This window comes from Gracilinanus agilis, chromosome 2 (assembly GCF_016433145.1).
Source record: "Gracilinanus agilis isolate LMUSP501 chromosome 2, AgileGrace, whole genome shotgun sequence".
Taxonomy (NCBI): Eukaryota; Metazoa; Chordata; class Mammalia; order Didelphimorphia; family Didelphidae; genus Gracilinanus; species Gracilinanus agilis.
In genome coordinates this window covers 582,494,767-582,506,712 of record NC_058131.1, presented here as the reverse complement: position 1 = coordinate 582,506,712, position 11,946 = coordinate 582,494,767, and the positions used below count along the sequence as shown (strand labels likewise).

The window sequence follows — 11,946 nt, the reverse complement described above, 5'->3', positions numbered from 1 at the left end:
GAATGTAATGGACCTCTGTACCAGCAGCAATACAATGACCCAGGACAATTCTGAGGGATTTATGGTAAAGATGCTACCCACATTCAGAGGAAGGACTGCAGGAGAGGAAACATATAAGAAAAACAACTGCTTGAACGCATGGGTCGGGGTGGACATGATTGGGGATGTGGACTCGAAACTACCACACCAATGCAACTACCAACAATTTGGAAATTGGTCTTGATCAAGGACACATGACAAAACTAGTGGAAATGCGCATGGGTAGGGGGGGCGCGGGGGGGGGGGTTGAAGGGGAAAGGAGGAGCATGAATCATGTAACCATGTTAAAAATGAATATTAATAAATTGAAAAAAAAAGGAAAAGCTAATTTAAAGACAAAATTATTTATAGTAAAAAATAATAATAATTTTAATATTCCTCTTTTGGAAATTTCTCAGTTTAACAGAAAGGCAAATAAGAAGGAAATCATCAGTCCAAGTGGAATATTGGGAGGAGGACCAGATTTGCTAGAACTATGGAAATTATTAAATGAAAGCATTAAGGGGCATACTTAATTTTTTGCATAATATAATATACTTTCCAAATATTGACCATGTGCTAGACTAGGGCATTAAAATAAATGCAGAAAAGTATAAGCATGTAATATAGCCTTATAGACCATAATGAAATAAAATAACAATCAATAAAGAAAATATTAACAAAGTTATATATATATATATAACTTTGAAGTATCATTGAAAAATAAATTATTCTCATGGACTGAAGAGATTCTGCTACTATGTTGATAGACTAAGGAAACTGACAATAAGCAAAGACTCATATGTACCAGAAGGTCAATAAAAGCATCATTACTTGTGATAACAAAATGTTAGAAACAATATATGTGGCCACTGGAAGAATAGCTGAAAAATTGTGACCTATCAACAAAATAGAATGTTACTACTTGCACCTGAAGGAAAAATGAATATGAAGAATTCAGAGAAACATGAAAGGACTTATATAAAGTGATATGAAGAAAGCTGAGCCAAAACCCAAAATATGCAATGATTACAATTTAAATAAAGGTAGCACTGAAAGGTGACAAAACTCATCAAATTCAAAAGTCAGTGTACTGTACTGTCAAAGTTAAAAGATATGCCTCTTCTTTCTATAAAAAAACCACTAATTTTTCAGATAATATACTTTATAGATCAGGTATGTGGCACAGTGAATAAAATCCTAGACTTGGAGTCAGGAAAACTTATCTTTCAGAGTTCAAATCTGGCCTCAAATACTTACCTGTGACCCTGGGGAAGTCACATTGTTGACCTCAGTTTCCTCATCTTTAAAATTGGAGAAGAAAATTATCAACCACTCTAGTATATTTGCCAAGAAAATCCCAAATAGGTTAAAAAAGATTTAAATGCAAATGAAAATGACTTAACAACAACTTTGTAGAGACATTTGCATGATTGGGAAGTGATTATAATATCAAAACAAAATATGACCATTTAAAAATTATAATGTGCAAAATTCCATATAAATATAAACTATTATTCCCTACTAGATAATGAATTCCTTGCAGCTAGAGACAGTATTTTGTTTAACTTTGTATATCCCTCAGCAAAATACATTGCTCAATTTAATAAATGTTTGTCAAATGAATAATTGAGGAAATTAATACATAAAACATATCATTTCGACCAGTCAGAAGAAGTCACCTCATATATGGAAGTAACAAACAGCCCTTTGTAGAAGTAGGACTGGAAGATTTCATTAGAAACAACGGAGGCACATCTATTTAAAGAAGAAATACAATGGAATCATTTACTCTTTTATTGAATAAGTTAGATAACCTCAGTTATTAAGATCATCTACAATATAATATGAAAAGAAAACCATAAAAACTGTTCCTTTTCCCCTCAAATCTGCAAGTACTCACAGTGTTTTGGAACCAAGGAATTTACCAAACAAACATTGTCCATCAGGGCTTGGTAATGAGAAGAGATGTAAAGAGTTCTACAATCCTATTTTGCTTGAATAACAATAGCTCCAAAATTCAATATATCAGTATTTGAAAAACAAGTTATAATAGTATGTCTCCAGTGAAACATTACTCAAGGAAAACTTTTCTTTCTTAAGTATGTATTTAACACTCCTTGCTTGACAGTTTAAATTACATACGTTTTAAATTTATAATTAAAGCTCATATATAATTAAGTTAGACACACACAGCATGAGATATCCTAGTGGCTCTGCACAAATAAATCTGATTCAACTTTATTTTTCAGTTTCTTCCACAGAGATCACATTCTACAAATCCAGACTGTATGACTCCCCATGGAACCATTCTCCACCAGACCTTGGATTTTGATGAGTTCATACCTCCAATACCTCCCCCACCCTATTACCCACCAGAGTATACCTGTACACCCATGATAGAAGCTCAAAGGTTTGTCCTTTCTTTTATGTATCTGGGATTACATGCCATAGTTACATAGATCAGGAAGTAATAGTTGGGCTGGGTTTGTTATGAGAAGCTGAAACTGCTCTCACTTTCAGTGAACAAGCTGACTAGAGAATAACAAAGGTAAGAAGGAAAGTTTGATAAGAAACAAGAGAATCAGTTGGGAAAGAAGTGACAGTTTAGATTTAGAACACTCATTATTAGTATTGTTGCGATGCAATAATAAAAAAAAGAATTCTAGCAAGACAAAAGCAACCCTTTTATGTCATAATTGAACATAAAACTTAAGCTTCTATTAAATTACAGTCATTAATATAACACACAGAAGTTGAATTAAAAATTTAATCATCTGTATAATTACCTTAATTTAATAGGCAGTGTTGTGAAGTTGCTTAAATGTTGATGGGTCCTCCCAGAAAAAAAATTAAACAGAAATTCTAATGAATTTGGCTTTCATTTCATATACATGACAAGTATATAGTGAAGAAAACTTTTCTCAAGATTATTATACATTCAGTTTGCTTTGCTATAATAGAGAAACTTAATTAGTTTTCTCACTAAGCTTAAGGATTCTAATAAAATGTCTTTTCTCTCTTTTCAGAGGACTTCACTTAGAATTCCCTCATTCTCCATTCAGTACTTTGTATGAAGTTGCCATTAACAGTCCTGGGATGCTTTATCCCACAGAACTCCCTCCTCCATATGAAGCAGTGATTGGACAGACACCTGCAAGCCAGGTAAAAAAACATTTTCAAAGATAGGCAGTTGGTATAGCAATAATAGGACTGACCTTACAATCAGGAGAGACTGGGGCACTCGTCTCAGTTCTGACCCACTCTCTAAACATGACTAAGCCACAAGAGACTTATAAGTCAATTTCTCTTGCCCTCATTTTCCTCAAATAAGACACGGAAATAATAAAATCTCTAGGACTTACATCACAGAGTTCTTTTGAGGACCAAATGAAATAATTTCTATAAGCATGTTATAAACACTCAGATGGGATTTTAATGTCATTTATTATTATCATCTCATTCTCATTTTGCCAGTGGGTTTTAGGTAGAAACAATAATGGAATAAATTGCTATCTTGCTATTATTCTTTTATATTCAGTCTTGTATGAACTATTTCAGAGATAGATAAAATAACCACTTTTTAGAATTAAATATAAGTATTAACATATGTATTCATTCTTTGTAGGTTCACAAAAAGCATTTTGCATGCAGCTCCATTAGCAGATGAGAATTATAATTTTTACATGCTCCTATTCTCACATATATAATTTACTCCACCATATCTCTATATTGTGAAAAATGTGTTTTGTCCTATGAAGCTTGGGAATTATGCATATTTGGCAAAGTGGAATCTATTTTTTTATTGTTTTAAGATTTTTTATGGGCACTATTATATCTGGGTGATTTGGGGTAACATTTCAGTCCATTATAATCATCTGGTTCCAATATAATTTATACTTGAGCTGTCTTAAATATTTTGAGGTATATATTTGTAGTATGAGAATTCTTCTTCCATTAGTCTATGAATTTTAGTAGTTTCCAATGTGTAATTCTAGTCACTAGCTAATGTCTTATTAGATATTCAGTTACTTTTAATATTTTGCATCCTATTATGTCATGTTGCAAAATTTCTGCTATTTTCTTATATACTCTGTATTGTATACTAAGCCTGCCCCTTAAGGACAACCTTTCTCTAATTACTGGTGGCAGTGACCTGGTCCTAGTTTAGTATTATGAGCTTCTCTGTTTCCACAAAAAATCCACAATCATTTGATTCGTCTGTTCATATATTGTTGGGCGAGTTTCTGTGAATATTGCCCATGGAGGACCTTTTGATTTTTTTCTTGAATCTGAGATTATAAAATTATTAAATCCTAATTACATTGATACGTCCTGGGGTATGTATCTATTATAAGTCTTGACTATTGCTCGGTGGAGTGATATGTGCTTGTCCCAGAAGTATTTCTGTAGCTTTTGCAATTTTTTATTATATACTTTAAGAATATTTGTCAAACCTTTTTGGCAAGGAAGTATGAATTTTTTCTACAGCTTCCATAGGTTGATGAACCCTGTGTTTCATGAATACCATACAATTTTTGTTAGGATACTTTCATATTTGTTAGTGTTCAGTTTATGGTTTCAAAAATTCGGTGAGACTATGTGGTGTAGGTATTAATTGATTTCCTCTATTCACATGTATTTATTTATGAACAGTAAATAGATTTGGAAGATTTTACTGAGCAAAAGATGTCATAAACTCTTTTGTCTTGAATTCTTTCTCATTTTCATGGGGTTATTTCTCCTCCTTTTCTCTCTTTTGTTTAAAAAAAGGACATTTGAAATATAGGGGGCAGCTGGGTAGCTCAGTGGATTGAGAGTCAGACCTAAAGATGGGAGGTCTTAGGTTCAAATCTGGCCTCAGACACTTCCCAGCTGTGTGACCCTGGGCAAGTCACTTGACCCCCATTGCCCACCCTTACCACTCTTCCACCTAGGAGCCAATACACAGAAGTTATGGGTTTAAAAAAAAAAGAAAAAGAAAAAAATGTCTAGGGGATTGCTAAAGTATTGGCATAATTCATAAAAAGTGAACCAACTCTTTCTAGGAGAGTTCAACATAAGACCATTTCAAGTGAATAAAGAGATAAACCCTAGCCTTATTTCTCTAAATGCTTCAAGAGCTTCCCAGTGTGACCCTACTTTGAGCAGGACTTTCAGCTTCCTTCTCACATTCCTCCTTCCTCTTTCCCTACCCCATTGTTCATAGCCCGCTAGAGAAATAAGGGAGCCCATATGACCTCCCCAATTCCTGTGTGTATTCTAAATTACCCAGCCCCCAAATAGCTACCTATACTATAGACATAGCTAAGGATCATAGTAAGCATATTCTCAGCAGGAATAATAGTTTAAGAGTGCAGTGTCAGGGATGTGCAGGGCATGTTGGAAAGAGAGTAGGTAGACCAATCCAATCATGGGATTTGTGCAGGGAAGCATTAAGGAGAAAAGATTGGAAAGCCAGGGACCAGATTGGGAAGATGCTTAATTATTTACCTACGTAGTTTGAGCTAAATATAGTTACTGTATAATGAAAGGAGAGTGAATAATTATATGTTATCTGGAAATTTCTGAAAACCACAGAAAGATTAAAATTATAATACCCTGAAAAGAAGGATGGAAGATGTTTCACTGGCAAGGAGAATACCTTTGTCAATGACACTTGGAATTGGTGGTTATTGATGCAGTACCTAGAGGAAAGAGGTTCAGAACATAAGATTTGCACGTTTCTGAATTCAAAGAAGAAAAGTGGACTCAGTGTTAAGATATGATATAAAAATATAAAAAATTAGTATTTGGTGTATTTGGAATGCTTGTTCAATAAATGGAATTTGTTTTATATTATGTTTTTAAAATGTCATTCTACAATTATTGTATTTCATCATTTTTACTAGTTGTTCCAAGGAACAAATTCTATTCTCAAACACAGAGAGCATATCACTTGATTTGTCCTGCCATTCTCATGGTAGTTTTTGCTAGGCAGAAGAGTCACACATCTTAATTTTCACTATCTTTTCCAAAACCCTTTTCAATTTAACACGGTGACATTCTTTACTCAAGACTTGAAATCTTCTGAATGTGCTTGTCAGGACATACACACATGGGTAAAGATAAGTTGCTTCTAATTTTGCCTCACTGTGTGGACAATAAAAAAAAGGTATTCTTTACCTTTCATTTCTCTATCCATAAAAGGAACAAAAAAAGAGAAAAGTACTTGAGTGAAAGAAATTGTTTTTGATAAAATAAAAAGAATTGAAGTGTTTGTATCATCTTGTTTCTAAGCTATTAATTATGGAAATTTCTCTGCATTTATTTTAAAGCTGTGCCAGGAACACCAAAGTATTCAAAGTGCTTTGCTATTCCTATATCTATTATCTGTTTAATTTTCCTTTATGTGGCAAATAATTTGAATCATTGTTACATATGAAAAAAATAATTCCAAGTAAGGTGAAGAATTGTATTTCATGAAGTAATCTACACTGTGGTCATTACTTGTCATAAATATGCAAGGACTGATCTACATGGATGATGAAATAATCCCATTGGCCTGATGTCAAGTGATTCTGCTCATCTACATGGCTGTGTGAGTGACCAAAACTGAGTTCATGTGCTTATTCCTAATGTCCTTCAAACACCAATAACATATTTACCAAATGAAAAAGGCTTTCCTCCCTTAGAATAAGCCCTCACTACAAACTCTGGGGTTTACTATACACAAATAAATAGAAATAACTCATCATACCACCTAGAAGCAATCAGTTCTTTTCTACCCTTGGAGACTTCCTTACTGATAAATCAAATCACAAAATCCACAACAAAACCCTATATAACTAATAGAACAGGACCATAGCTTTAAAATTGGAAAGAGTCAATAGTGGTTTCCTTTTCTAATCCTTCCATTTTATTGATGGGAAAACTAAGGTCCAGAGAGATTTGCCCAGTCACACAGATATTTAGTGGCAAATCCAGGATGCAGACCTAGTTTTCTTTCTCCAAATTCAGAACTCTTTCCACTATACTATATTGCCTTCTAGATGCTCACTTTCTTGTGGTTCCAAAATAAGAAGACCCCCTATCCACCACAAAAGGGGTCTACTTTCATGGATAAGAAATGTGGAATACTTAACTGTAGTGTTCCCATACAAAAGATCCCCACCTTTTCTTGAAAGAACTTAAAGAATATAGTTCTCAAGATCTAGAGGACTCCCATACCAACCATCTTTATTGTATTGTTTTAGTTCCTGGTTCCTATTTTGATCAAAGGTAATAAAAGCTTTCATCCTATTGTTCAGACCTTGCCTCAGCTAACTAGTCAGGAAAGTCATTTGCCACAACCCTAGCACTACATGACTATACCTTATGGCAGTGATGGTGAACCTTTTAGTGTCTGAGTGCCCAAATTGCAACCCTCATGCTACATGTGAGCAGACCCCTTACCCTATACAGGGGAGAGAGGAAGCACTCCTATTGGGCAGAGAGATGCATGGTGTGAGAAATGTCCTCAGGTGGAGAGGGAGAAGGAAGCAACCCTTTCTGTCATGATTCGGCACATGTGCCATAGGTTTTTCATCAGTGCCCTATGGCATCACTGAATATTACTCTCAATCACTAAGATCCACATTAGACTTCCACAATAAACTCACAAAAAAAATCTTATCCTCTTTTCACTTCAGTTATTGTCCCCTTAATTTCCAAATAATTTCAGATGTGTTGATATACCCTATTGGTTCATCATAACACTATTCAGGAGTTTAAGATATTCCTCACAAGATCACTGTAACAATACTTTCTTGCAATCTGGGTTGAAATCACTTTGGAAGCTTTAATACATTATTTTAATACATCTAATATATCATAAAGACCTTTACAAAATCACTGACAAAAAGTCTTAATTTTATTGGACACCTCCTATGCCCCACAGAATTAGCAATATAGGAAGCTTTTAATGTGTTCTGAACCTCAAGGCCATTAAAATTGTATTCTGGTCAGCAAGCAATAGTTCCCTTAATTAAAGCATCACAGTTAACAACAGTAGACAGTGAAATAGGAGTCTTTATTCTCCAATTCAGCAGGCAACTATTTAAAAAATTAAATTCTATTGTTTTAAATTAACATTCTATTTTTTCCCCTCATCTCCCCCACCCACTAGAAAACAAAACAGAACTTTTGTGTTGAGAAGAAATCTTTTTAAGCCATTCAGCTGAAATTCCAAATGAATAATCCTTGAACCAGTAGTTAGCAAATTTCTTTGTTACTGAAAACTGGATAGAAATCTTCGTACTTTGATAACAACTAAGCTTCCTTGATCATCTTTGTGATACTTTTAAAAATAAATAATCACTAATTCCCCTATCCTTGGGAGGTAGTCTACTTACATCTATCTCCGCCTGAAGTTCAGATCTGGTACCATCTCCTCCATGAATCCTCCCTTAATTCTTCCAGATGAAAATGTTTACACACACCACCCCAAATGTTTCAAGAGAACTTTGTCTTGATATCTCCTTTGCGCTTCTCATACTCTACTTTGTACTGTATTTATCTATCAACATATCTTATCTCCTTTTGACAATTATAAGACAGACTATATTAATTTTCCATCTTTGTATCCCCAACACTTACACTTATCACATTGCCTACTATAGAAGGTATAAAAAATATTTATTGAATAGTATAAAATATCTAAAGGAAGAACATCTTTAACCACCATTAATTCTTTTTTGCATTCTTTCAACTACTAGTTCCTATTTGTAATATCCTATAATCCCATAATCCAAAGATTGGATTATAAGGGAAGATTTTTTTTTCACTCCTTCCTACCTCCCTTCTCTTGCCTTCAGACACCAATTCATAGCTTTTCACTAAGACTCAGAAGCAACCACCTTCTCCCTGAGACTTTGGGGACCTCTCCTTCACAATCTTCCAAGAAATAGACCTCTCCTTCTACCAACATCTCAAGGTCTCTGACTAGCCTTATACAAGTTACTAAAGAGATTTAGCCACAAAAGGAGAAATGATACTCATTCTGTTCTTTCTTGTGGCCACATGGTATGACATAGAGAGTGCTGGATCTAGAATCAAGAAGACCTGTGTCAAGATCTCTTTATCATCTCTGATCATCTGATAAGGACAGTTTAGTTGATAAGAAAATAACTGGACACAGGAGATCTTTCTGTTAGCTCATAGTTGCTGCTTCCAACTCTGGCTCTAGGAGCATGAAATTTATTATATATATATATATATACATATATATATATATGTATATATATATATATATGTTTCAAGACTCATTTCACACAAAAGAACCCCCACCCCTGAAACTTTGCAGTTGCACAGAAGTTACAAATTATGTCATATCAAAACGCAAAAAGTGTCATTGGCTTCAGAACAGACCAAGACCGAGGCTGAATTTTGACTAGATTCTTATCAGAAAGCCAAGTTGGGGAGTATTTTTCTCATGATTGAATTGCCCCTGCTAAGGTTTTGGCCTTGGCTATACCAGGCAGCAGCATTCCTGGTTAAAGGGGAACAGTGTTAACCCTTTAAATTCAGGTTTGCTAGGAACTTAAAGCTTTTCAATAAGGCCACAATACTTTTCAACAAGAAATCACAAGGATCACAAAAGAGGAGTCTCAGAGTTTTATCTATTCTCTTACTGGCTTCCCACAGACCTGGCTCTCAATTCCTAACTTGGAAAATTGCTAACCATGTGATCATGGATAAGTCCCTTTACTTCTTTGAACATCAAGTAACTCTCCTCTAGATACTACCAAGGTATGGACATGTTCCAGGCTAACTAGGAAGTTCCCACATCAACAACAACACAGATCCTTAATGTATTGATGAAAAATGATTTTGGTTTCAATTTCTTCCCTTCCTTCCCCTCTCCAAATTCTAAATTCATGTATTACTCATTTTGGGAGAGAGTAACCATAGTTACAGTTCTTGCAGAAAATACATGTACTCTCCTTGCTTGAAAGCTACATTCTATGAACAAAACATCATGATTTAGCTGTAACCTCCTGCTAAGAGTCTGAAGATTTATACTGTCATTCTCACACCTGCTATTCATTTCTCATCCTTGTCCCAACCACTTAGTGGTCTAGCTACATAATCACCACTTAACATTATAAGAGACAGTTTTGCATCTTTGGATAAACTCTAATAATAGGATTATAAGATCAGAGATCCAGAGCTAGAAGGGGCTTAAGTGACCATTCAGTCCAGCCTCCTTTACTTTAGAGATGAGAAAACTAAGAGTCAGGAAGTTTAAGTAGTTTTTTCACCTATCATACAAGTAGCAAACATAAAAAGTGGGATTTGAACCCCATAGTAGTTCTTCAGTCATTTTTCAGGCATGTCCAAGTTTTCATTATCCCATTTGGGTTTGTTTTTTGTTATTTTGTTTGTTTGTTTTTTGTTTTTTTGGTAAAGATATTGGAGTGGTTTTTCTTTCTCCAGCTCATTTTACTTATGAGGAACTACAGTGAGCAGGGTTAAATGACTTGCCAGGGTCACACAGGTAGTAAGTGTCTTAGGCCAGATTTGAACTCATTAGGATGAGCCTTCCTCTTTCCAAGCCCAGTGCTCTATCCACTGTGCCACCTAGCTCCCCGCCCCCCCACACCCCAATAGTAATAGCAGCAGTATTTGTAGGTTAGTAGGTATATGTGTATAATAGGTGCATCATGTTAATGAATTGTATTTTCCAGAGAACTTCCACAGGCTTAATTCAATGTTTTCTTGCAAAACCTTCAAATAAGGCAGTTGTAAAAAATCCTAAAATGTATTACACTTGGCAATAAATAGAGGTTTCTCTAATCTCTTTTCCTATAGTAGTGAAATTCAGACTGGGGCCTAAACAACCTCATGCTTCCTTGATTGGTTTGCAAAAATAAATGGAAAGCCAACTCTTGCTGAAGCTGAGAGTTGTTACATGAGTGGGAATGCCTTCTCAGGCTTCTTAAGAAATAGAGAAGTAACTGTTGATGGTAATAAATCTTTAGAAAAACTGGTAAATTACTAGAGGTTTTCTTATGGCATTATTGTCTCTGTCTTACTGATGTCCTTGTGTTTATATCATGGCCTATTTTCCAGAATAAGATGACCCATAATCAGAGTAGCAAGAAATAGTAAGAAAACATAGTGGTGTCCACTTGATTTTCTTGACTGCAAACAATTTTCCTCCTAAATTAGGAGATGATTTGGTTTACCCCAGCAACATAAAAAAATTCACATTTTTATTTAAATGTCTTTTGGGGGGTGGTTTCATGTGGGTAAAATCATGTTGCACAGAGATAGTAAGGATTAACATTATGGTGCTCAAAAAGAATTTTGATTTCTCTAAGAAAGTTATTATATATACAAAATATGAAATTTTTATCTTTTCAGTGGTATTCCCAATGGATAGTACATGTTATGGGAGGCATGGGTATCATTTAGTAGTACTTGGGCACTGGGGAGAATTTGATTCATCAATATTTTGTCCTATTATAGCTGCATAAGTTGAATTTTCTAAAGAATAGAGTACTCTGGGGGCATATTGCTTTTTCTGAGCACTTTTTGAAATCATCTGTGAAAAGATTAGAAATTCTGTAATTTGGCTTTGTTGAAATAACATTTCTTTTATGAGTTTCGTATCCTTTTGAATATTGAAAAACTTTAAATTCGAGGAGTTTTAAATCTAAATATTATGGCGTAGCCATTGCTTTTCCACAGTCTGTTTATTTTTCCCCCTTCCTTGAAAAGAGACCATTTGAACAAATTATGCAAACCTGCTGAGAGCTTCCCAATGACTTGGCTGTGCTCTTTTGCTGGTTTTTTTTGCCTTTTGGTCCTAATGGCTTAGTGACCACTTTTCAATGCCATAGACACTGCTGAGGGTATGAAAGTCAATGAAATCCATTACCCTCTACAAAACGAAAAAGAAGTCCA

At 34.7% G+C, this 11,946-nt stretch overlaps 1 protein-coding gene across 1 annotated transcript in view; it reads left to right on the top strand.

Annotated features, from left to right (window-relative positions):
- Positions 1-11,946, top strand: part of FAM189A1 (family with sequence similarity 189 member A1) — a 537,302-nt gene that overhangs the window by 505,627 nt on the left and 19,729 nt on the right. Inside the window, exons 8-9 of the mRNA XM_044662452.1 lie at positions 2,271-2,431; positions 3,048-3,183. Of these exons, the coding sequence (XP_044518387.1) occupies positions 2,271-2,431; positions 3,048-3,183 (297 nt within the window). The remainder of the gene's footprint in view (positions 1-2,270; positions 2,432-3,047; positions 3,184-11,946) is intronic.